This window comes from Salmo salar, chromosome ssa19, assembly GCF_905237065.1.
Source record: "Salmo salar chromosome ssa19, Ssal_v3.1, whole genome shotgun sequence".
Taxonomy (NCBI): domain Eukaryota; kingdom Metazoa; phylum Chordata; class Actinopteri; order Salmoniformes; family Salmonidae; genus Salmo; species Salmo salar.
Genome location: NC_059460.1, coordinates 53777288 through 53804084, shown reverse-complemented (window position 1 = coordinate 53804084; position 26797 = coordinate 53777288). Strand labels below are relative to the sequence as shown.

At 41.9% G+C, this 26797-nt stretch overlaps 1 protein-coding gene across 4 annotated transcripts in view; it reads right to left on the bottom strand.

The window, feature by feature from the left end:
* Window positions 1–19541, bottom strand: part of LOC106579328 (ETS translocation variant 4) — a 31486-nt gene extending 11945 nt beyond the window's left edge. Inside the window, exons 1-5 of one of the 4 annotated variants that reach the window (XM_014159147.2) lie at window positions 19315–19541; window positions 18643–18750; window positions 17900–17990; window positions 17518–17565; window positions 12273–12326 (exon numbers count right to left, since the gene is read on the bottom strand). In XM_014159147.2, the coding sequence (XP_014014622.1) occupies window positions 12273–12326; window positions 17518–17565; window positions 17900–17990; window positions 18643–18699 (250 nt within the window). In that variant the 5' untranslated portion in view covers window positions 18700–18750; window positions 19315–19541. Of the gene's footprint in view, window positions 1–5471; window positions 5862–12272; window positions 12327–17517; window positions 17566–17899; window positions 17991–18270; window positions 18403–18642; window positions 18784–18869; window positions 18895–19314 lie in introns of those variants that run through there. The other 3 variants (XM_014159148.2, XM_014159150.2, XM_014159149.2) reach the window with 3 other exon arrangements.
* Between the last annotated feature and the right edge of the window lie 7256 nt (window positions 19542–26797).

The following is a 26797-nucleotide window of genomic DNA, read 5'->3' as shown; positions in this document are numbered from 1 at the left end:
GCGTGTAGAGTGTACACAAGTCCAGTCACAATGCAGCCCAAGTGGAGCAGCTAATACGTTTGGCAGACATACGGCCTTTTGCCGTGGCCCTGGTTTTGTTTAATTTTGAACACTGCGTTCTGCTCTGTGAACGGCATCGAGTCAAGAGCATTGGCCGCTGTTTGAGAATGAAGCACAGCACTGTTCAACAGTAAGTGGGTGGAGATTCGTGTGTCAGGATCTACAATATTAATTACTCTTGTATATGAGCATAGGACGGCTGTGAGTGTGTATGATTTGGTGCTGTTGTCTGGCATGCTTCCCCAATTAGCAGGGGTTGGCGGACTTCCCTGTTAACGAAGCCCTAGTGAATCAACTGATTTCTCAAGCTCAAGATCAAAGGAGGTTGGGACACATTGGATATCCCTTGATCCTAATAGAAATGTCCCAACATTTTGAGCATACAAATAGTTTGTTGTATTTGATCAGAGTAAACTATAAAATCAGAAAACATCTAATCAAATGGCTACCCAGACTATTTGCATTGCACCCCCCCTCCCCTCTTTTACACCGCTGCTACTCTCTGTTGTTATCATCTATGCATAGTCACTGTAATAACTCTACCTACATGTACATATTACCTCAACTAACCGGTGCCCCCGCACATTGACTCTGTACTGGTACCCCCCTGTATATAGTCTCGCTATTGTTATTTTACTGCTGCTCTTTAATTACTTGTTACTTTTGTTTCTTATTCTCATCTGTATTTTTTAAAACTGCATTGTTGGTTAGGGGCTTGTAAGTAAGCATTTCACTGTAAGGTCTACACATGTTGTATTCGGCGCATGTGACTAATACGATTTGATTTGAATTATGATTTATTTCAACCGGAAAAGGGATTCTTAAAATGAACAATTTAAAAAGGATTTAACAAATAATGGCTTAACAAATCCTTGAAAAAAGTGACATTATCAAGGTAAATCCAAATGACATAAAATTTGCCTCCAAAGTTTATAAAGTAGTGGCAGTCACATAAACAGAGTTTGGAGAGCTCTTCCCTATTGGTTTTATTTAGAGGACATTTGACCCCAGCTCACATGGTTCTGGTTTCCCTCTCTACATCTCTGTTAGTAGTTACACTTTTCTCCACCAAGATCCTCATATTTCAAGTTTTTTCTAATATGGGGAGGGGGTGTTGTGAACTTAAACATATTGTATAATGGTAGAGAGAAGTGTTTAGATATTTTTGGACAGATACTGTACACATTAGGTACACAGTGTTAAGGCAGAGAGAGAGAGAGAGAGAGAGAGAGAGAGAGAGAGAGAGAGAGAGAGAGAGAGAGAGAGAGAGAGAGAGAGAGAGAGAGAGAGAGAGAGAGAGAGAGAGAGAGAGAGAGAGAGAGAGAGTGTCCTTTCTTCGTATTTGGAATGGGTGTTGGGGGTTTGGAAATGTGAACACATCCTAACCTTGTGTAAAATTATGATCTCAACAAAGTAGGGGTTGTTAACTTTAGAGACGTTTATGGCTGAAATGCTTTTCTTATTCTCCCCACAAAATTGACGGATATAGGGCATGTGGAAAGTCTTCTTCTTGTTATGAAAGTCGAATGTTTTCATCTTGTGTTTGCTCCTCTTCCTGATTTGTTTTTTTATTATTTTTATTTATCTTGCTTTCCCTGGTGTCTTGCCAGTCACTCCCTTTGTGATCACAGGATGATCCAGGTTATGGATGGGGTTGGAGGGAGGAGCAGGAGGACTTTATATATGTAAATAGTGAATCTTTGGGGGAGGATGCAGGGTGAAAGGTGATGGTCTTGGTTGAGTGCTTTAGGAAGTGGAGGGATCATCATGGAGGGAGGCTATTCAGTCAAAACCCACCACAAACAAATCTCAGGACCTGAGACCCCAACAACACCCTCCTCACCCCTATCCTCGTCCACACAAAGTGTCCTCGGCTGGGTTAAGGTACTAGTCGGAACTCCTCAGGACTGAGGATCACCAGAAGCTTGTCTGAAATGGGACATTCTTCTGCAGCTTAAGTGCTAAAGAAATATCTCATGCTACTTTGTGTAACGCAAAGAGGAATTCAGGATTCAGAGTGTTGTGACGTCAAGAGACAAAGTTAAAAACATGAAGCATCAAGGAAGACTACAAAATAAAGCTGCGAGCAGCAATAAACGATGTTCAGGATGACAGAAAGAATACAAGATAATTTGGATAGCAAAGGAAGTACTCTGTCATGTAGGAACAATCTTCCTCTATGTGCCAATCATGAGTCTAAATACAAAGTCTGGAGTGAATCTGACGCATGTTTCATAAGGAGAAGATTATTGTGAGCATTAGCGTTACATGTGCAAAGAATGAGTTGTTAATAGTTTGACTTGTTTTTTTATATGTATATCAACACCAAATTCAGTGCGGTTCATTTTAGGGATGTCTATGATATCAATGACCATTTTTGACGTTGATAGGCCACTGTGGAGTGGAGTTAGAGTGGTTTTAAATGGACACATAAAATCTGATTTTTGATTTGTCAATAACGCAGCCATCTTTTGACCAATCCCTTGTACCATGGGCCTACATTCCAAATGTGGTTTCATTTGGTCCTATGGTACATTTTAGAAGTATTTGTTTGGCATATTTTAGCATATGTGCTAATATGCATCTACTGGTATAGTATGCCCATCTTTAAATCCATCAACGTTATTTTCTCAAACTCTTAAGGGACTATTGTGATGAGTCCACATTTGGAGTGAATCTGACTTTTAGTCAATGTGAAGAAGATTTTTTATGATTATTTTAAGCGTAATCGTTACAAAAACAAAGTGAATTGTTAATACTGCCCTACCAAGAAAAAAGGCAGTAACTGCTCATTTTAGCTACATTAAATACATGCTTAATCGTGTGAACAAGTATCCTGCCTCTATTGTATTGTGTTTTGGAGAAAATGGGGGTCATGTTAGCAGTAACTGCATAAAGTTACTGTGATACCAAGGTAAATTTAAGCAACTTTTCTCAGTTCCATGCTATGAGCAGTTACTGCCTTTTTGCTTGGTAGGGCAGAATAGTTTCCTTATTTTTTAAGATATCAATGCCAAACTTAACATGGTTCATCATGGTAATGTCTTCGATGACCCTAAAAAGTGTCAAGTTGCCAGGCCTTTGTGAAGTGGATTTACAAAGGACTTAAATGGACACTTAAAATCTTATTTCCTGATTGATCAATAACTCAGACATCTCTTAACCAATCCCTTAGCTTCTCTAAAACTAAGTTAAGAGATTGAGGTTTTCAAAAATGTCCAAGATGGAGCAAAATTGATCCTGACAGACCTTATGGGTCCATGAGGCTAATTTGTTAAGCATGAGTAAAGACACCTACAGACAAAGTTTCAAGTCAAACGGGGCGGAGGACATGAGGGTTTAAGTGAGGCTGCTTATAACAGTGCCACCTACAGGCCAATCAGTGCCATTATTTTTGACCAAGTTACTCGTGGCCTCTAGTTTCTGTGTGCCAAATTAGAAAAAAAGTTACCAATCTATGCTTGAGTTATATGACCATGTCAAGGGAAAAAATTATCTAAGAATAACCATAGGTTTCACAGCTTTGCTGTGAACCCCTAAATAGGTAACCGAAAGGTTGCAAGTTCGAATCCCCGAGCTGACAAGGTACAAATCTGTCATTCTGCCCCTGAACAAGGCAGTTAACCCACTGTTCCTAGGTCGTCATTGAAAATAATAATTTGTTCTTAACTGACTAGCCTAGTTAAATAAAGGTTAAAAAAAGGGTATGTACCTCTTCTTACTATCCTCTTGTGATCTTAAGTTTGTACAGGATTCCAATTATAGTTTGGTAGCTAATGGCAATGATCAAACAAGTAGCAGCCAGGGTTGAATGCCAGGTAGGAAACCCCCTCTGTAATCTCCTCAGTTTATTTTATACAGAGCACTTCCTACCATTAAAGGTTCTTCTCTAGAGTAATCAAACCTGAACTCAGCGAGAGAGGATCTGGAGAGCTTTACATTAGGGTGTTTATCTCTGGGATGGGAAGTCAGTCTCTGGAAGTCTGCAGGACGTGACAGCTTCTTATTTTTACCGTTATTTTAACAGGTAAGTTGACTGAGAACACGTTCTCATTTATAGCAACAACCTGGAGAATAGTTACAGGGGAGAGGAGGGCAATGAATGAGCCAATTGGAAGCCGGGGGTGATGGAATGAGGGCCAGATTGAGAATTTAGCCAGGACAATGGAGTTAACACCCCTACTTTTACAATAAGTGCCATTAGCAACCACAGAGAGTTAGGACACCCCGTTTAACATCTTATCCGAAAGATGGCACCTTGGGATATATATATACTGTATTTTTGTGCCTGCTACTGGCCCTCCAACATCACTTCTAGCAGCATCTGGTCTCCCATCCAGGGGCCAACCCTGCTTAGCTTCAGAGGAAAGCCAGCAGTGGGATGCAGGGTGGTAAGCTTCTGTACCCACCAGCCAGTCAAGGAACTTCCCAGTGACTTATCATTCTGGTTAACTGTATCTCAGTTGCAATGTCAAATAGGGTGAATAGTATTATAAAGATGTTTTATTGTCATGTACACCAGATAGGTGCAGTGAAACATGTGGTTTTACAGGGTCAGCCATAGTAGTACAGGACCACTGGAGCAAATGAGGGTTAAATGCCTTGCTCAAAGCACATCAACAGATTATTCACCTTGTCAGCTCAGGTATCTGAACCAGCAACCTTTCAGTTCCTGGCCTGGCGCTCTAACCACTAGGCTATCTGCCATTGGCAAACCATGAGAATGAAAGGCGATGTATTAAAGGAAACATCCATAGTAGCTATAGTCCATTTCAAATATGGGCAACTGTCACATGATTGTTCCTTGAATGTTAGATGATATACAGTTTCCTGTATTAGTACACGAGTTCTATAAACTACATATGTACTGTACACCCTGGAACAGCTTTAGTAGAGCCCATGGAGGGTTTCTTGAGAGAGTGAGAGTGAGAGAGAGAGAGAGAGAGAGAGAGAGAGAGAGAGAGAGAGAGAGAGAGAGAGAGAGAGAGAGAGAGAGAGAGAGAGAGAGAGAGAGAGAGAGAGAGAGAGATGGTTCCTCACTGGCAAATTGATCCCAACAATGACAGACAGTTCAATAAAAACAACAGGGATGCCCAATTATGTGGCTCTAAAGATTTCAAAGGAACGTATTGATTTCTGGGACATGCCAAATAGCAATCCTCTCTCTGTCTCTGTGGCCTGGCTCAACTGTAGAAAGTAGGGTACATGAGGGATAGACAATAGTTTTTTATATATGTCATGATAGTGGAGATCAAATACAGTATATAAACACATGCCGCTTCATCTACACCGCACTGTGCCACCTTTTCTGTTGTAGTGATTCATAGCTCTTATTTTCAACAGGGCTTGTTGCCACTGCTGTAACATTCAACCCTATCAAGTAGAGAAGAAAGGCCTTCAGTTTCACTTACTGTAAACATTTAGGTGGTATTGAAATGCTGAAATTTTCATTCCAAGTATGTTGGCCCACACATTGAAAGCTCTGAATGTAAAAGTGTGGTCAATGGAAAATCCGGTGGGATGGTGAGTCAACGACGGCGATTCAATCTGTTCCACCTCATTGAGACTGGAAAGACAATCCAGAAGCAATTCCACTGTCGAACTGAAACATGTGCAGGACATCTGTGCTTCTCAGGTCAATGCACAATCAGGAAGAGCAGAGAGAGAGAGCGAGGGGCGAACTGACAACTGGAGATCTCTAAAAGCCAACGCTGGGCTCCAGAGTGGTCTCAATGTCTATTACAAACATCATCGCTTGGTCCATTTAACCATTAGTGTCTCCTATCTGATTTACCGGTCACCCTTTCTGATCGGCTAATGCCTTTGCGACTTGGCTTCCTTGAATATTTAAAGCATTGTTGTCAGATACCTGCCAAACAAGCCTGACAAGATTGATAGAGAGCACTGTAGTATCAACAGAAAGTGATTGGACGGTAAAGCGACATAGCACAACAGATCAACTATGTGATGCTTTAAGATAAACAGAAGTGCTTCATGTATTTTGGTTTCATATTATTAGGTGTAGCTTGATGTTGTCTTGGAAACGAGGATGTGGCGGACACAGAGCATGGAGTGTGACCGGAGAACGGAGTGTCACACATTGCTGTCATCCAAGTTTCACTTCTCACTTCTAGAATATTTGATGTCAGGTCGAATTTTTTGGACTGTAAGGAATTCCCTTTTCATTTTCCTATCATGTGTGTGCTGTATGTGGTAAAGGACTTCACAATTTGACAGTGAAGATGGAGATATTACTGTAAATCAAAAAGTGTGTGGGTGTGTGAACATCATGTGACTGTGTAATGGCCATCCCATTGGACAAGACAAGGAGGAGTGGACACAGGACTTAGCAAAGGCAGCACTTAGCACTAACACAGGCATGTCACGTGTTATGGATTATGGGAATAGTATATTCTTGATTAATGTGTTATAGCATGGTGAATAACAGCATCAAAGTGCACGTAGCAGCACTAAAATCAAAGTTGAATCAAAGTTGACCGTAGCCTGTATATTGACAAAAAAAACATGACTTGTATGTATGTGTGTATATAAATATATATATACATTTCTTTATATATATATATTTTTTTATTTTTATTAATCACACTTTATCTATTGTCCATTTCATCCCCAGTGCATTGCGGTTATATTTTTTAAGTGGCCTGTGACCGTCTATAAATCTTTCTTCCCCATTGCCATTTAGTAGGCACAATACAATACATCCCCATCCCAGGACACGGGTAGCGAGTGGGGTGTTCCATCGCAGAAAGCGGGGGGTGTAATTAATGTGGCACAATATTGACCCTTCACTCTCAATCCCTCAGCCCCAATATAGCTGTCCCCTCTTAATGTTTAATGTGTCAATCGACCCCCACTCCCCCCTCCGCTGTTACTGAAATGATATAAAGAGCTCCCACTGACCCGGCTAACATCCATCAAGTGGAGATGTGAGAGAGTGAGGGGGGGAGATATAGGGGCGGACCAGGCTTATCTTGACTGAAGGAGATAGATAACACATGTTGCACTAAGTTCCCATCAAGCCCTAGTAGAAAGCCTGGTCAAACTCCTCCCTGTAAACATCAGAGCACATGCCACATCCACAGATCCTCTCACTCTATCGTTACCTTCAATCTCTCTATTTCTTCCCTCTCTCTCTCTCTCTCTCTCTCTCTCTGTTTAGCGATTGGGATCTCAACATGATGCCCCGAGGCACAGGCAAGCGTGCTGCGTGACCCCCCCACCCCCCCACCACTTTCCTGATTTATCTACACTTTATCTTTATCTATCTATCTCTCCCCATCCCTCGCTAGGATCAATACAGCTCTACTAGGCTCACTCCACACACGGCCTGTCCTGTGTCAGCAAGTCACTATGGCAATAGCGAGACCTCAGCCTCAACCATCGATGATCCCCTCTTAAGGTTACATGTGGCGGTTGGAAAACTGAGCCAACCACGGCCATGTTTAGTAAGACACACCGGAGCAAAACGTTTTCTCCCTACTGAACAGGACCCAGCTATGTCACGGAGACAGAATCTAGGGATATCCCTCGCTGTCGGTCTTGAGCATAACAATAGCGTCACCAAGGGTAATTAACTCTGACGCTATTTAGTGATGGCATGCTTGGTTTGTTGATGTGATCTCCTGGTTTCTCGTGCTCCTGTGTATTATTGCTAAACGTGGAACCTGGTCTGTTATTTTTAGGCCTGCCTGCCTGCCTGCATCTGTTGCCCCTGCTCTTGTCTTAGAAAGAGAAAACGTTCCAGCTGTGGAGAACATTAAAGCACAGCCGTTCCTCAAATCCCCCTTTCCTTTCCCTGAACATGCAAATGCACTTCTCCCCTAACACACTACGCACAACATTTAGATCACCCACGGAAGACCATTTTTGTGTAAGTTAGAAAAGTAGTATAATATTATAACATTGGGTGCATTATAAGAGGGAAAACAACTTTTGGAAAATAAATGGAACCCCTTTGTGATGAATGTTCAACTGAAAGATAACATTAGCAGAAACCAAATGGAGAGAGAGAAGGCATTTGAAGTGTTCGCCTTCTCTGTTTTGTGGTGGTAGTAGAATAACAGCCGTCCAATTCATGAATGGAGATTCCCTCCCTTTAACCCAATGTGCTGCCTCAGCCAGTCTCTCACAACCAGCCCATTCATAAAACTGTGGGGCTGAAGTGTGTGTGTGCATTTTGTGTTCGCGTGTGCATAGTGTGTGGCTGTAGGTGGTCAGGATGCATGCTTTTCTGGAGTGAAATTACCCATTCAGTCATGTACTCACATGTACGTACAAACTTGAGAGCACACACACACACACACACACACACACACATTGAAGAGGAATCGTCCTCCCTGGGGGCGAACGGTACCCCTGCATATCTGTCAGTCACTTGGATGTTTCAGCAGACGTGTTGCATAGCAGCTGTATTTTGGAAAGTTGAGAACACTGGGCTGCATATTTCTTTTTGTTCAACTGGAGAGAGAGCAAAGAGAGGTAGGAGCTCGCCAATTCATGGTCCCTCTGCTCCAAATGGGGACTGATTGGACCAGCTCTGAGTGAACCAGTGAGCAGGGGAACACAACAACACAAACAAGAGAGAAGGTCATAAATTCATGACGAGGCAGAACGCTTCCTACCGAAGAGACGAACTGTCGTGAGCATTTGCACTCAACTGCACTCTCTCTCTCTGTCTCTCTTTCTGTCTCTCTCGTTCTCTCTCTCCGTCGCCCCTTTTCTCTCTAAAGGACTGGAACGGCATCTACAGCCACGACTTCCTATATAATTACTACAAGGTCCAAAACTAAACAATCGGCCCACACAGCTCTGAAATAGTTGGATTAGCTCACATCTTGGAACGCTCAACGTAGAGAAAGCAAAATGGTAGAAGGGTGAAAATGAGAGAGAGAGAGGCTAGGGGTGTCCAGAGTTATAATTCAGCTTAGTTTGTACAGAGACAGGAAGAGGGAGGGGTCAGAGAATCCACTCAAAGAGAGGGGGGGGGGGTGTCACAAAACGGGGTAACAGTACTGTAGCACATTTTTATGAATGAAGACTAAGAGAGAGGGGGAGAAGCTTCCTCTTACTTGCAGGAGAAAATATATGAATGGGACATGTCTCTTGGGCTGCTCTCCGTCTAACAGAACATAAAGAACTACTTTCCACACTATTTTTATTTCAGTAACAACCCATTTATCAATGGCATATTTGGTCTCAGACAATTCTAAAAATATAGAAAAGTAGAAACTAGGGAAAACTTTCAGTGCGTGGAAGATTTGATTTACATTTGACTGAGTTCCCTACCTGCAGGCAGATAGATTGAAAACAAAAGGGACTGTCATTATCCAACAGCCTCATTACAGATCAGATACCCCCTTCAAAAGTTCTGTCAAACCCCCAAAAGTCAACAACACTACCCCTCCCATTTAGCTATCACGAGCTGAACGTCATCCCCCCATTTTACCATTGACTTAATTTCCTAACGGTGTTCAGTGAATCATACGTTAAGGGACTAACGTGTTGTATTAAAGCTTGAAACTCCCTAAAATACACAGTATAGGTCAGAGATAAAGAGCAGTGGTGTAAAGTCTTTTTTGTAAAAATACTTTAAGGTACTACTTAAGTAGCTTTTGTGGGTATCTGTACTTTACTACTTATATTTTTGACAACTTTTACTTTTACTCCACTACATTCCTAAAGAAAATAATGTACTTTTTACTCCATACATTTTCCCTGACACCAAAAAGTACTCGTTACATTTAAAATGCTCAGATAGGACAGCAATGTGGTCCAGTTCACGCACCTATCAATAAAACACGTTGTCATCCCTACTGCCTCTGATCTGGAGGACTCACTAAACACAAATACTGTGTTTTAAATTATGTCTGAGTGTTGGAGTGTGCCCCTGGCTCACCGTAAATTTAAAAAAAGAAAATCGGGCCGTCTGGTTTGCTTAACATAAGGAATTTTATGTATAGTATTTACTTTAACTTTGCACTTTTACTCAAATATGACAATTTAGTACTTTTTCCACCACTGTACTTGAGTACATTTAAAACCAGATACTTTTAGACTTTTACTCAAGTAATATTTTACTGGGTGACTTTTACTTTTACATGAGTCATTTTCTATTAAGGTATCTTTACTTTTACTCGAGTATGACAACTGAATACTTTTCCCACCACTGGTAAGGAGGCAAACGACGTGTTTACATAAGCTTCCCTCAGTGGAACTCTGGAGACAGAGCATGCTTGTTAGCTGTTATTGAGAGAAAGGGGAAAGAGATTACATAGATTCACCAGATGTGCAGGTATTGCACAATCACTTCTTGTCCCCCCCATCTCCTTAATCTAGCATTCCAGAGTGTCCCAAAGTCTGGCGCTCTGTTTCCCTCATCCCTCTCTCTCTCGTTCTCTCTCTTTCCCTCTATCTCCCTCTGTTTTCCACACCCATACAGGTAACAACCTGACTCAGAAAACAACTATGTTTGATTTTCTGTGGCGCCTTTTCAATACGGCTTCAATTATTTTTTGCCACAAGGGATTAGGACTTTGTTTGCCGGCTTTACGCTCTGTACTCTGAGTTTCCCTAACACCTGTCACCTGTTTAGAACTATATTACAAGGCTGAAGAGTGAGGAGTTTGATGGAATAATGCAAAATCGGGTGTGGGAATAAATAAGGCCTTCATCGAACCCGCTGGGGGCTTCAATAGACTCACTTCAAATCGCAACCACAAACATGTAGAAGAATATCTTTATGTCTATGGCAGCCTGTCAACTTGGAGCTTCCCATCAAATCATGTCAAGTAGAGAGTCTTCTGGTCATTGAGTGTGAACAGCAGGTGCTAGCAGGAGCGCTGTCTGTCAACCTGAGCCCGTCTCGGCTCAGACTACTGTGTATAAGTGAGCTACCTGTCAAAGTGAAGCCCCACTGACCCTACAGAGCATACCAAGGTCTACCATGGGCAGCAGGCTGACCACCGATTGGTTGGGCTGGCCCGGGGTTTAAGTAGACATGACCCTTGCATAGTCTAGGGTTCATCGCCACTTCCTCGTTACCATTGTTGGCCCACAGACAGGAACAATATGTTTCACTGGGCATGTGTTACTGGGACTAAGGAGTTGTCACTGAGGATAAATGGCACAGTGTTTACCCACAATAGCGGTTGGGTTTTGAACGGGGCCAGGGGGAACTCAATTGCTAAGTTTAAAATTCACACAATAAAACTTCTGATTTATTTTCATGTTTAAATTATATTCAAAAAATGTTCAAGTTAAGACTTAACCCATCAAAATTGCTATGTTAAGTTTGGTCAAATTTGCTGTTAAATATATTATTTCCCATTCGTCATATTGTATGAACTCACCCATAAGTCTATGAATGAGTTTGAATAAAAAAGGCACAGAGGACACTGTTTGCAAAGCGCACACTCCCCTACTCTGAATCGTCATTGTTTAAACACACAACAAAAAGGGAAACCCATTCAAATAGCAGCCGCGCAGTTGTGTAGTATAGGAATTTGCTTTCCCCTCTTACACCTCAGACATACACAAAAGGGAGTCTTTGTACCTGGACTCTGAATGATCTTTTACTGGTTTCCTGGGCTAATCCATTCAGCTTTTCAAAACCATGCAAATGGATAGAGGAGGACAATAGTAGCATCCACATTCACCCATGATGAGTAGGTCATGTATTAAGTTTATGTCTCGGAAATGCTTTTTCCCAGGCAAAGATTAATGTGACTTCGACAAATACAGTAGCTCCACCCAAGCTTCAAGCAGTTTCACAACCCAATGCTGACCCCGTTTCGGAGTTCTCTCTCTCTATCTCTCACACACACACACACACACACACACACACACACACACACACACACACACACACACACACACACACACACACACACACACACACACACACACACACACACACACGTGCAAACACACTAAACAAACACACATACACGCAAACACACTCTCTATCTCTCTCTCACACACACACACACACACACACACACACACACACACACACACACACACACACACACACACACACACACACACACACACACACACACACACACACACACACACACACACACGTGCAAACACACACACACACACTAAACAAACACACACATACACGCAAACACACACACACACGCAAACACAGAATTCTTAGAATTTAGACTAATGCAATCTTTACTTACAGTTTTCGGTGTGAAAATCAGGAACAAACTGCTCGTCACTGTCAGGCACTTGAGCTGAAATCAGAAAAGAAAGAGAAACCGTTAGCGTCATGTCATGGTTTGAGCAGAATGCTAAGCCTATCAGTTAACCTAACATAGCTAGCCTTGGTGGTCTGCAATTTACCTAGACAGTGAGCACTACACTAGCCTGCTAGCTAGCCTGTCTGACTATTTACATTGACCCCCCCATCTTTGTTTTTACACTGCTGCTACTCACTGTTTATTATCTATGCATAGTCACTTTACCCCTACCTACATGTACAAATTACCTTGACTAACCTGTACCCCCGCCCATTGACTCGGTACCCCCTGTATATAGCCTCGTTATTGCTATTTTATTTTGCTACTTTTCATTTTATTTTTATTTATTTAGTAAATATTTTCTTAACTATATTTCTTGAACTGCATTGTTGGCTAAGAGCTTGTAAGTTAGCATTTCACGGTAAGGTTCCTGCGCATTTTCCTATTAACTGAGCCAGTCTTGGTGCTTCATGCTGTCCGACAGCCTTGCCAGTGTGGAAGCTCGGCTCACCCTGTCCATGGGCCTTGGCGGTCATGGTGCTGGGCCTCGCCAGACTCTCTCCTTAGCCATGAAACTTGACTCACTACCGGGGTCCAGCCAAGCGACCTTCACCTCCACACTTTCCAGCGTGCCATTATTTTGTCAACACCACATAGTCAAGGGAGGAATGAAGCTTAGCTCCTTGTTTCATGTGTCATTCAACGTCTTGACGGCACAAACACTGATTTATTAGTTAACCCTTTGAGCTGCAGCTCGCGAGGGTTTAACCTCAAGTCATGCCTTGACCTCAGTCAAACATCGTAACTGTGATTATTGACTGTGTTTTATTCTGGTCTGATCAAAAATGGTGGAAGAGGAAGATAGTTTACTCAGGCCGTTTATCATTGGAAAAAATTGTAAGTGCCGATCTGCTTAAGCATGTGGCTCTCCCATAGACACCAGTGCGATAGCAGCTGGGTCTGGTCTACTTAGTTCATTAACTAATGTAACCAGAAAAAAATGAGGGAGTGGGGTGTTTCACTTCTTCTTCTGTCTCTGGACTGATCTCAACTAGGGTCAGGAGCTTTTCCTGACCACATGAGCTGACCAGGAACATCTCAGGGTTCCTTCTGATAACTTCAGACTGGCTTGTGAAGCTGTCTTTCGGTATGATGGACGATGCTCTGACTTGAGGCCTAACGATGGCAGCACAGGGTGATTTAGGACCTTAAGAGGTGCACTTATAGTGGAGACAGGCTAGCTATCGAACCAAACTGGTGATAGATGGATAAATACAGAGGTGGAGCTGGCTTCCCTTCCTCCCCCCATGTCCAAACCCTGGCCAAAGAACCACAAAGATATCTTTAGCCCTCATTGACCTGATCGTGATTGTGTCAGGAAGACGTCAGTAACATGTAAATTGTGTGCATTTTGTGTACTTGTTTGTGTGTGCTTTTCATCACAGAGCAAAGACAGACTAAACAGGCTATTTTAAACAAGGAAGGAAATCAGACTTTCGGTCTTACACCCAGTTTGTGGAGTTGGAGGATGTTCTTGGACAATATAGATGCTCTGCGGCTAGTGAAGTGTTCTGGAATTTGTCACCTGCTTTGAGGTGCGTTCAAAGGTCAAGCTAGAGGTGTTAGGAGGAAGAGGAACTGAGAGAGAAGTTGGGGGAGCTGAGAACAAGTTTAGGTTAGCACTATTTAGAGTTAGATCTTGGTCACAATGCCACTATCTAGTAAGAATGAGTGATGTTTTGTTGAATAATTAAATCACAAAAAGCTGAAATTATCCAAATGAATCCAAAAACTAGACATGGTGAAATAAATATTCATCCATTCATACTAGATCTTAACTTGGAGTAAGTTTAATTTACAATCTTATAATTTATATTATATTTAAATGAACCGGATCCTACCAGCTAGGCCCTAACATTCTGAATAGTCTTTATGCAAATTCAGCCCATTGGGTACAGGTGCAACGGGGCTTGGTAGTATTGTACTATCCTGTTTGCCAAGATGTTCAGATCCAAATACATTTCCGATATCAATTGTCTTCCCAAGCACTGGACATTGAACTACACAAACAGGTTAGGAAAGCCAGATTAGTGGACTGCCAACACCCAAAAGGGTGAAAAGGTCAAATTTACCCAGTGAGCCATGCATGAGCACAATGGCATCTGATTCGCTACATGCGGCTGAATGGCCTAACCCTAAACCTCGCCTGCAGCCAGGGCTAGAAACCCTTACAACTAGCATCAGTCCAATTTGAAAGGTTCCTGCTTTTTCCATTGCTTTGGTCTTGCACTTACGCAACGGTATACTTAGGAAAAGTTGATGGTTATCATTAAATATTGAGACAACAATCTGTCCATAATGGCCAGTGAAAACAAATTTCCACCACATGGCAAGCACATATCCACTCTCCACTCTGAAATTGTTTAACATAACCAGAATAAGGAACATGCGATTGTATAGTATTATAGGAAACCAAATCTGAAGTTTAATTTACAATGAACATTAAAAGGTCTCTCAAATTGAAACTACGGCGTAAGAAAAATTACTTCCACTTTTTTCCCTCAAACACAGAGCAAGTCCATAGAACCCACAAAGAGAGAGTGAGTAAGTGCCAGCGTCTGTGACATCACCCAGCCATGTAAAGACCCAAAACTATCCGAAAGGTCCCCTCTCACTTCATCCACCAGCTACCAGACCATAAAACCTAGCTTGGAAACCAAAACGGAGTGAAAAGAGAAAATAAGAATTCAAAATCCACTTTCACGTATTTCTTCCATGCTTCCTGTGAGGAGGAAACCGGATGATGGCGTCTTGGAGCATGTTCAGATAAATTACATTGATTTCTTATATAATACTGTGCCTTGTTGCTATACGGTAATACTATTACCCCCTTTTAACTTTGCAGTCTTTTGCCCTAAGGAGAGGGATAAAGCTGTTTTATGAGAAAGAGCAGAGGCCAATATTTAGTCCACCAGACCAAACAATAAATCATTTCCACTAGTTTCAACATGTCTAAAATGGAACACGTTGGATCGAGCTCAGAAAGGGAAGAGAAAAACCCCCATTAAGGATGTCTGAGCGTCAGTGCGACTGGCTCGTAGACAAGAGCACAACCCCTGTGCTTAGGCAGACAGAGGGAGAGTGTGTGTGTGTGTGCGCGTGAATGCGTGAGTGCGCGTGTGTATCCGATTTGCTTCCAGGAACACCTCGTCAAAAGTCTTTGAGATGCAAGTCAGCACAAGACAGAAAGTGTGTTTATATGAGCACAGATGCATGTTTCCCTTTTTTCTTCCAGACACCTTGAATGACTTTTTTTTCTCAATGGGAGATCCTGAGAAGATCGCAGAACTTTCAGTCATAAACGTAAAGGAAAATGACAAGACGAGACAAGCTCCTGAACTCGCTCTCGCTCAACTTTCCTGTCTCCCATCTCCCTTTCTCCCGCTCTCTCTAGCAGAAAACTCCCTCCTGCTACGCGGGTGAATCCCTTGTAACCACAATCAGTCACAATGACAGGCCTGTAATTAATGTAGAAGGAAAGAGGAGTTCTGCCAGAAGAGCTCAAAACAATATATTATTTAGGGTTAAAAAACACATTGATAGTTACACCACCAACCTCCACCCAGGCAGCTCGGCTTTTTAATTCTCTCTTTGGCCCAGAGACCCTCTTCTTCTAGCCAATCTCTTAATGCAGTTCAACAGCACCCCATATCTACTGCTATGCATGTTACCTTTATGGCTGACTGAATTCAAATAAAATGTCCATCAAAAGGATCAGACTTCGGAGTGGTTCTCATTGTTGTCCCTTTTATTGGTGTTGGCTTTGTCTTTGTCTGTGGAGCGTGGTGGTGTGAACTTGCCAGTTTGACGCTGCATGAGAATAGGCACCTAGGCTGAGATACAGTGAGAGAATTGTTTGCCGGGCTTCATAAACAGTAGTTTTTCTTAAAAGGGAGGCCCATTTGACCTTTTTCACACTACCGTGCTGACCCGAACCATACTGTGTTGCCCCGGGTATTTTCTTTTCACGTTGACCTTTCCAGCACAGTTCCAGCATATATTTGACCCAGGTCTGCTCTAAATCACAGGGTATCAATTTGGCTGGTTCAAGATGGCAAACATTTTGTAGCCGGCTGCATTTCTGGTTTAGAGATTGCTAACACACTACATATTGCCTTGCCACTTCTGGGCCCCAGATTTACCAAACATTACCAAACAAGCGTGAGTCATTCCTTGGTTTTGTTGTCCCGTCTTAACATATAATTGCTTCTTCAGAGCGTACGTCACGTTGTACTTTTAAACTCCACACTGCTGACAATTGCTGCTGCCTGCCTGGGTCCATTTCATCGCTATGTGTGTTGAGGGACAGAGGCTTAACATGCTGCTTGTTTGTATTGGCTGGTCGTATTGGCACGCAAGCATACTACATGCCAGCATGGCCAAAATAGGGCATGTTTACAGCTAATCATGTCCTGTCTATGTTCACAAAGGACTTTTTTTTCTGTCACTAATGGCCATGTGTATTGCATCAGCATGTTTTAACTCCCCGAGCGTTTCTTCACTTCCTAAACATCCTCGTCTTACTTTAAGAAACAAAGTCTTGGTACTTTACCCTGTGTACTGTCTGTCTAGCACACAATATTAGGCCTTTCCTGGTGTATAACTAATATACCAATTCATTGTAATTATCATACTGTAGATTATTTCAGTCCCATTCTACATTAATACATCTGTCGAAATTGAATGAATAATTGAATAAATATACTTCTGGAGAAATGAGCTCTATCATGACCAATAATTGTTTGAAGCCATTGCTGCTTAGTGGTGGTATGACAGATTTATAAGCATAGTTTAAGTATTTGATCCAAGTGTTCTCATCAACCAAGAAGTCATTAACTGAGCAATTGGGATCAAACCCACTCACACACACAACTATATCAATAGACTTTGTTATGGACCATTTCCATGTTCATATCTGTCTGGCCAAGGCTGGTCCAACCAGGGTATCAATACGACTAATGTTCAATAGATCAAATGCATATTTTAACATAGTATCTTGCATGTAGAAATATTGTTGACATTTCCCCCGTTTATGTTGGTATTTTGCCAAACCACTCATATGTTTTCATCATTGCCAATGCCACTGAAACATACACAATTAATAAAAAAATAAAAAACACATTACCTTCAGTGAGCCATGTCTCCTGAAGCTGGCTTAAATCCTGAAAGAGGTCTAAAAACACACACACACACACACACACACACACACACACACACACACACACACACACACACACACACACACACACACACACACACACACACACACACACACACACACACACACACACACACATGAATACAACAGAACAACAAGATCAAAGATCATTAAGCACATGTCATGTCAGCTAGTTCAGGTTAAGACAAGTTAAGACATATATATCAATCCATAAGTAGAAGTGATATATCTGCTTGCCGGATTGGTAAGCAAAGCATTGACGAGGTAAAGGTGTCATGCAAAGGGGGCTTTAGGCCATTGCGAGCTTCCTTTGGAGTTCTAACTTTACCTTCAGATTCCTGAGGGGGTAATTCCGTGTCCATGTATTTCCTTTTCGCTGCCATCAACAGTCTATTTAGGGGTCCATTTCCTTGTGACTTCTGCAAGCATCAGAAATATTACAGAAGTGGAAAATACAGTCAAACATGTAGTACACCCTTTGATGTCACAAGCTACATAGAACATGCCCACTGTCACTAATTGGTTTAGTTAATTAGTCAATATGGCTATAAATACTAAAATAAGTACATATTACATTATCATTTGGATATTACAAGGCTATTATTTTCTTATTATCAGTAGCCTAATTATTATCATTATAGTTGTAACTTTCTGTGTTTTTATTTTTTTCTTATCATTCCAGACTAAAAAAATGTATACCACAACAGAACAACAATGCTGGTTGTCTCTGTGAATTGCAATAGTGTTGCAACTCAAACGCGGCTTTATCGTTCCATTTGCCCTCTCAAAATGTTAGCCCATTTTCGGTGTTACACTGTCAACATCTCCTGTCTAGAGACAAGAAATATGTTAATAAACAGTGTAAAATAAAAGCTGTAATTTATATTATTTAGTAAAAAAAAATGTGCAGACCTTTTGATAGTTTAGAACCGAACAGAAAATAGTTTTCATCGCGCACATAGTTGCTTCAAACAAATCGCATGCAACGGGCGATCGAAAGAGAAAGCCCGGTAGCCAAGTCCTAAAACTGAGTAAAGCATTAAAATAATACATGACTTTATACATACGTACATTTGCTAAAGTGTAAGGCACTTGCTGGTCCAAATATCCATCCATTTTATAATCCATCCGTTAACCGTTTGTGATCATTTAGGCTGAGTTGAATGTGATCCACGCAGCCTGCAGGGAGAGAGGGACAAGGGGGAGCGATAATTGTGAATGGAGCTGGGAGAAAGCTGCATACATAATGAGCTCCATTCACAAAAAAATGCAGAGGGGAAGCTATGGCGAGCGATTACCCAGCGGGCTGGTGCCACCTTTACCGCTAGCCTGACTGTAGTCTGTGGTTCGCGATAGACAGTCATCAGATCCCACACAAAAATGAACTCAATAAACAAGCCTATGCAATGTGCCATTTGCTCTTATATAGTTAAAACATTTTATTTGAAATGTGGCCCATCTAGGTTTTTATGTAGGTTAAATAGAGTAATCATGTAGAATGTGCAGTTGTAAAATCGTCAGGCAAACCAATAAATTGTGATTTTATAGGACATGCACTTATAAAACTACAATAGACAAATTGTATAGGCTTTTCTTACTAAAAAGTATAGGCCTATACTTTCTATTTAGGCTCCATCAATGCCCAAAGAGAAAATGGAACCGTGGATAATGTGAAAAGGAACAGATGTCGCGTCTCAACTGTATAGGCTACAGAGGGCAACTAAATAACTGCTTTAACCTCACCTTGCTTATAATAGTCAACAATAAGAACATTGAAAGCTTAATGCGTGTGTTATAAGCATGAGACAGTAATGCCCCAAAAAACACTGTTGTTGTCAATTCTTTTCCAGACTTGAGTGTTGATTTGGACTACGTAGACTTGCTTTTCTTGCTCTCTGACGCTCGCTTGGCCAAATGACTTGCTGATTCGTGGATTTCCTCTTTCAAGGGCTCGAATTTCTTCCTTTGTCTTAATGAATGACCTGACTTATGAATGAAATCTAGGCTCCCTCTTTGAACCAATCCGCTATGAGACTGTTCGGGTCCCTAGCAACCATGGGCGGAGTTAGAAAAGTAGTAGCCAATCAGAGTTTTGGACTCAAAGAGTCTTTATACTAGATTTTCCAGTTGTTTTTCATTCACAAAGCCAGAGAGGGGGAAAGTTAGAAAAAAAAACGTCCATTCATAAAAACCTGCCCTAGCTTGAATGTCCCAACTTGTTTTTCCCTGCCTGCCCAGACTCTGTCAAATAAGTTAGTTTGTTTACCTTCTTACACTTCTTCTCCTCACTTATAATGACTAAATAACATGTTTTATGTAATGTACAACTAGCAATTACTTTGTTCACTGACTGAGTCAGAGGCTGGCTATTTGAACCACCTTTTGAATATAAATTACATGAAATGTCACAGGTAGCTTTTAAAGAAAACAAACTGAGGGAAAAGGTATCTCGTTATTATGTTTTATGATGATAAACAAATTACATCTTATTCTGTTCCATTCTATCACATGCTCTCTAAAATGAAAGAACTGGGTTGAAAAGTAAGCTTTCTGTGGATTAAAGTGGTTGTTTATTTCTGAAACTAATGGAGATGTTTCATTTAACTCAAAGTACACCTACTTCACTTCCAAAAGAAGTGAATAGCCATGTACTGTATGTTTGCCTGTGTCTAATAGCTGGCTCAGCAGGTTTAAGAATAGTCTACACGGAGCTAAAATAGATGCTATAAAGCTTTCTGTAGGAGGTAGTAGATGGAACCTGGTAGATAAGAGTGCTTTTTGATAAAAGGGGGCTTTGTTTGTAGGATAAAATATGACTGTTTTTCTGCCCGTACTTCAATAGTGCTTGTTGTGAACAGAGACGGGGAAGCAGAAGTGCCCAACACCGCTGTCCACTCCCCTCTCTCCCTCTCGTCTTCTTTCTGGAGCTCTATCAGCCCTTCCTCTCCTCCCTCCTCCTTCCTCTGTCCTGATAAGTCTGATGGTGACTGATAAACCCCTGAAGCTCCCTGAAGACCCACGGACATCACATTACTGAAAAGTATGTATACCTTTCTGCTGTTTTTAATAGAAAATAGCTCACAACCCCACCAGTACTGTTGAAAATGCTCAATAGAGCACTGATGATGTCCTGAAGTGGTGTGCTTGTAAAACGTTTATTTTTATTGCCCTTTATTCCCCTTTTTAATATTTTTTTTTTTACCAATCTTTATTAATTCAAGCAGTTCCTGACCATGTATTTCTATTGTGTCTATGAGACAGCTTGCCCTGGGTCGCATCAGTGGCTCCATGGTGGGGCAGGTTGCCCCTAGCCCCACTGGGAATCTAATGAGTTCCCATACCAGAGACGAGCCATGCCAGAACCAAACCATGTGGGCTACTCAAGAGATCTCTGACAATATCTTACCCCTCACCCCATATATCTGCTTTTCCTTGATCATATGTCAAGGAGTCATTTATGTTATTGTGTAATAATAAACATAATATCTATACATTTTACATTCATAATTCTTTAGAGTTGACGCTAAGCATTTACGATTTAATTGAAGATTATTATTAACCATTTATATGTACTATCCTTCATTCTTCAATCTTCATTCTCCCAAAAATAGTGACAAATTTAATAACGCTACATTTAGAATGGTTAATCTATAACATAATGCACATGAGGGTGCCCATTCATTGAGATGACCTGTGCATGACATCCATGGTTCCATGGCCATTAAAACAAACAGGACATATTCTCTCGGGCAGCGGGCAGAGGCCAGACAAGACAGGCAGCCCTGGTTGTTTGCAGTGGGGACAGGCTTTCGACGAAGAGCAGCTTGCTCTCACGTGCCATATCAACTGGAAGATGATTCCCAGTCCAAACAGCGGTCGTGTGAAAAGAGGTGCAGCCTGGCCTGGGTGAGTGTGTGTGTGAGAAAGGAAGTGTGTGTGTGAAGTGTGTGTGTGCTACTAAAAACACGGGTTACTTATTTGGCCTTTGACTTATCGCACATCCTTTTTCTGCCTGGCTGCCAAATTTGGATCCAGGCTGCCCTCCCCAAACATTATGTTCTGACTGCCCTGAGACCATTACGCCTATTCCGAGTCCAGGAAAGGACTCCAGGACTTCCTCTATCCTCCTGGACAGCAAACAATGCACACCTGAAAATAACTCAAGAAAAAGCTGAGCCAATTCTGATAATTAAGGCCAAGAGGTCAGAACATTTCATACACATCAGGGTTTTTAACCCACATCCTTCAGAGTTGTGCTTTTTCTCAGACAGGTCTGCAGAGTCACTGCCTGCCACTGTCTGTTCAATAAAACTGTCTTCATCAGACAGGCACTTGTCCTGTTTTGAAAACACCTGAGTAATAAACAGATTTTCCTCAAATCCAGAAGGTAGTGAGAGTTACTTGCAGTAAACTTTCTCTAATATGAACAGTTTTAAGTCATGAGTTCACGCAGTGGCTGATTAACGTCCCCTGGCTCGGGCTTGGTGCATGTGGTTGTCGCTGGCTTAGCCCGCGACACATAAAGGGATTTCCCTCCACCACCCCTGTGGAATGCCTAGCGCTGCAGTTCACACAGACCCCAGACAGGCTCAGCTCAGCCTGCCTCCCCCACAAAAACAGATGATCTTTAACTGCTGTGTGACTCTGTGTGTGTCTGTGCGTGCGCGTGCATGCTCTGTACCCTCTGGTGGCCTATTATTCATTCTCCCAGGACATAGCCCCTTTGCTGGGATGCCTCCTTGTGTATAGGCACAGCCAGGAAATGTCATCATTGGCATCAGAGGGAGGACTAGCGCGCCAACCCAAGTGTGCTCTCAGCACCTGCAGCCACAGTCCCCTGCCACAGACACTGGCTTGCTTGTTTGTCAACCCCACCATCCATGCCCCACCAAAGTCAGCCTGTCTAGCCTCCACTGCCTTATGAAAGATCAATCGGGTGAACACAATAGCCTCTTCGTTTATGGGGGTGTTTTTCTGATGCCGCCTGAAAGTCTGCATGCAGCTGCACTGGCCTGCTGACACTCCAAACAAGACACAAAGCAAACCCCCCTTTATATACAGTTTTAGACCGGCCCGCTCCGGTTTTCTCCGCAACGCAAGACTGTTCATCAGGAGCCCATAGAGAAGAGCTGGGACTGGGAGAAGTTATTTTGTTCTAGCGTGGGATGGCTCTGATGAGGAGACATAGAGGAGCCTTGTTGCTGTCTCTGTCACTGTGTAAACACTCTATTGTCACTCGACTCGCCCACATTTTCATTTATATCCCATTTTCCACTTCATTTCCATGCTACTTTTGGGACAAAACAAAATCCCATGTACTTCTACTATGGTAATCCATCTGTATCATCTAGGCGCATGGGGAAAAGCGAATGGTTTGGCTTTGGGGCCTGCGCTGTGCCTCATCATCACTGTTTCAGTCTAATCAAAATGCTATGTGGATAGAAGGACTATTCAGTATTGTGGATTTTTTGGGGGTGACCAATATATATATATATATATATATATATATTTTGTCTTGTTGGGGGGGTGGGCTACATGCACGATACATAAATGTAGATCATTTAATAGTTAGCTCGCATCCACCCATGGGCTGCTACTCAAAAAGAAGAATACATTTTTAAAAAAGGAACACAACTACAAAGCATTGATCACTATGATCATGACACAGAGCCAAAAAGTAACAATACATTTAGTAAGTAAAAAAAAATTATAATAAAGAATTGAGGCTCCACCCACAACGTCCCACCCCATTTCCCCAACCCCACCCATCCAACATCTTCCTCCAACCACAATCAACCAACCCTACAGATCCTGGTTCAACCCCGGGCTGTATCACAACCGGCCGTGATCGGGAGTCCCATTGGGTGGCGCACAATTGGCCCTGCGTCGTCTGGGTTAGGGGAGGGTTTTGCTGGGGTAGGCCATCATTGTAAAATAAGAATTTGTTCTTAATTAACTTGCCTAGTTAAATAAAAGTTAAATAGAATAAATAAATAAAAACCCATTTCCCTAACCCCACCCATTCCAACGTCTTCCTCCAACCACAACCTTCCCCCCATTTCCCCAACCCCACCCATCCGACGACTTCCTCCCACCCCCCCACCTGGAAACCATGTTTTCCATCCCTTCCCACCCCCCTAGCAACTAGAGTTGCTTGTTAGTCCCCCCCTCCCCCAACCACCACTTCCCCATGGACCTGAACAAAGAAAGTCAGTAAAAAATATGAAAAAAGATACATATATCTTTTTTTTTTGTGTATGTGTTGGGCTTCATAGATTCTTTATTTGCGTGTGTTGGGCTTTAACAGATTATTCTTTACATAGTCATATATATATGTCCAGGCCTCAATTGTTCCTTGACTAACACATTCATTCATTCATTCAATCATTTTAACGTTACAACTTCTAATTGTAACTGTATCCACTGGTGAATTGGGAGAGAGTGAGGTGATTGCCATCTAAGAGCCACCAACTTTTTTTGCAGCAGTGCTGCCTGCCAGCAGTAATCTACTCTGATTGATTGAGAGATTCAAAGAGCTATCATAGTTAAGTAACATAATAGATGCAAAGCACCGAATATTTACATTCATGCACTTGGAAATTAATTTGATAATGTTGTCCCAGAAGCATTTAACAGCACGGCACTCCCACATCACATGAAGGAATGTGCCTACCTGATTTAGGGGACACAGTAAACAGTTGGGAGTTGGGACCAATTTCATTGTAAAACTTTTCCTTGGTGTTCAATACAGTCTCGGAACAAACTAAAAATGTATAAATTGATGGTTCGAATGATGGGATGCCAAAGTCATATTTTTCCATATTCTGTTAATGTGGGATGTTTATCATGAATTTTAAAGCAAAGAAATGAAGCAATGTTCCCTACCTGATTTGGGGGACACAGTGAACAGTTGGGAATTGGGGTCAAATTCATCGTAAAAACATTTACTTGGTGTTAAATACAGTCTGTGAACAAACTTAAAATATATAAATTGATGGTTTGGATTACAGGATGCCAAGGTCATATTTTCCATATTCTGTTATTGTAGAATGTTTATCATACATTTTAAAGCAAAGAAATTAGTAAGGTACAGTAAACCCCTGCTGTGCTCTTTCCACTTTCATCGCTACTCAGACAGTCATCAAAGCTCTACGCTATTGCATGCTGGTAAGAGAAGAGACTTCTCACTAATTCAATGTCTCAGAGTTAACCAGTCATCTCACCCACCCTCACCTCTTCTCTCTTCCTAAATCACATATTTGAGGTTTCATGGCTTCGCAACACTCCATTGCTCTGATTTCACAAGGGAGCCTCGCTAATTCAGTCAAAATCCTTGTTGTAATTCATTTGGATCATTATAAACAATGCCCTGAGACCCCTCAAAACGACTCAGGCCTGTGTTGGGATTCCAAACAACTGTCCGGTAGTGTTTAGTTTTGGTTCATCCAGTTTAGGCCGACCTCATAACACAAGGTCACTCAGCTTGACCGAAGATGTAATGTACGACAGAGCAGTCTCATAAAGTTGATAAAACTGGATTGTCAAGAAATAGTTCTGGCTTGGACTATTGCAGCTGGTAGTTTTTAGTTTCTTCATACTGTATATTTTACTGTAGTTCATGTTGTCTCAATTCTCTATGTTTATGCAACTTGATATCCCATGTTTGTTAGATAGCCACTCTTAGGAAAACAGAGGTATGGACTCAAGCAAAGCAACTATGCTCAATCTAACATCCTGTATGCATGCGTATGACGTCAGTATGTACATAGCCTTCAGAAAGAACTCATACCCCTTGACTTATTCCACATTTTGTTACAGCCTGAATTCAACATTTATTAAATATATTTCTCACCAATCTACATTTACATTTAAGTCATTTAGCAGACACTCTTATCCAGATCGACTTACAAATCTACACACAATACCGCATTATCACAAAGTGAAAACATGCTTTTTGAAATTTTTGCTAATTTATTAGAAAGGAAATACATAAATATTTCATTTACATAAGTATTCACACCCCTGAGTCAATACTTTGTAGAAGTACCTTTGGCAGTGATTACAGCTTTGAGTCCTCTTGGGTATGTTTGTATCATCTGGATTTGGGGATTTTCTCCCATTCTTCCTTGCAGATTTTCTCAAGCTCTATTAAGTTAGATGGGGAGCAGTGTTGAGCAGCAATCTTCAAGTCTTTCCACATATTGTCAATGGGATTGAAGTCTGGGCTTTGGCTGAGCCAATCAAGGACTTTCAAGGACTTTCACATTCTTGTTCTGAAGCCATTCCAGTGTTGCTTTGGCTGTATGCTTGTGTTCATCGTCTTGTTAGAATGTAAATCTTCACCCCAGTCTAAGGCCGTTTGCACTTTGAAGCAGGTTCTCATCAAGGATTTGCGTGCATTTGGCTCGATTCATTGTTGCCTCTAGCCTTACCAGTCTCCAAGTCCCTGCCGCTGAAAAGCATCCCCATAGCATGATGCTGCCACCACCATGCTTGTGCCTGGTTTTCTCAAGACACCTTGCATTCAGGCCAAAGTAAGACATTTTTGTCTCATCAGAACACATACTTTTTTGCCTTACACTCAGTCTTTCACGTGCCTTTTTGCTAACTCCAAGGGTGCTGTTATGTTCCTTTTATTCAGGAGTGGCTTCTGTTGTCCTTCTGGTAGGTTCTCTCATCTCAGCCAATGAACTCTGTAGTTCTATCAGAGTGGTCATTGGGTTCTTGGTCAGCTCTCTGACCAAGGTCCTTCTTTCCTGGTTGATCAGTTTGGCTAGACAGCCAGCTCTAGGCAGAGTCTATGTAGTTCCATATTCTTTCAATTTCCCATTGATGGAGACCACTGTGCTCTTGGAAACATTCAACACTCTATCCAAACAATTGAACTGACTACAGGTGGACTCCAATCAAGTTGTAGAGACATCTCAAGGTATAAGGGCACAAGGCGAGACCCAGATGCAGACATGGGAGGCAGATGGTTTGAGTCTTGATATTTATTAAATAATCCAAAAGGGGTAGGCAAGAGAATGGTCGTGACAGGCAAAAGATCAAAACCAGTACAGAGTCCAGGAGGTACAGAGTGGCAGGCAGGCTTGAGGTCAGGGCAGGCAGAATGGTCAGGCAGTCGGGTATGGAGTCCAGAAAACAGGCAAGGGTCAAAAACCGGGAGGACTAGCAAAAGAGAATAGAAGCAGGAGTACGGGAAAAACACTGGTTGACTTGAAAA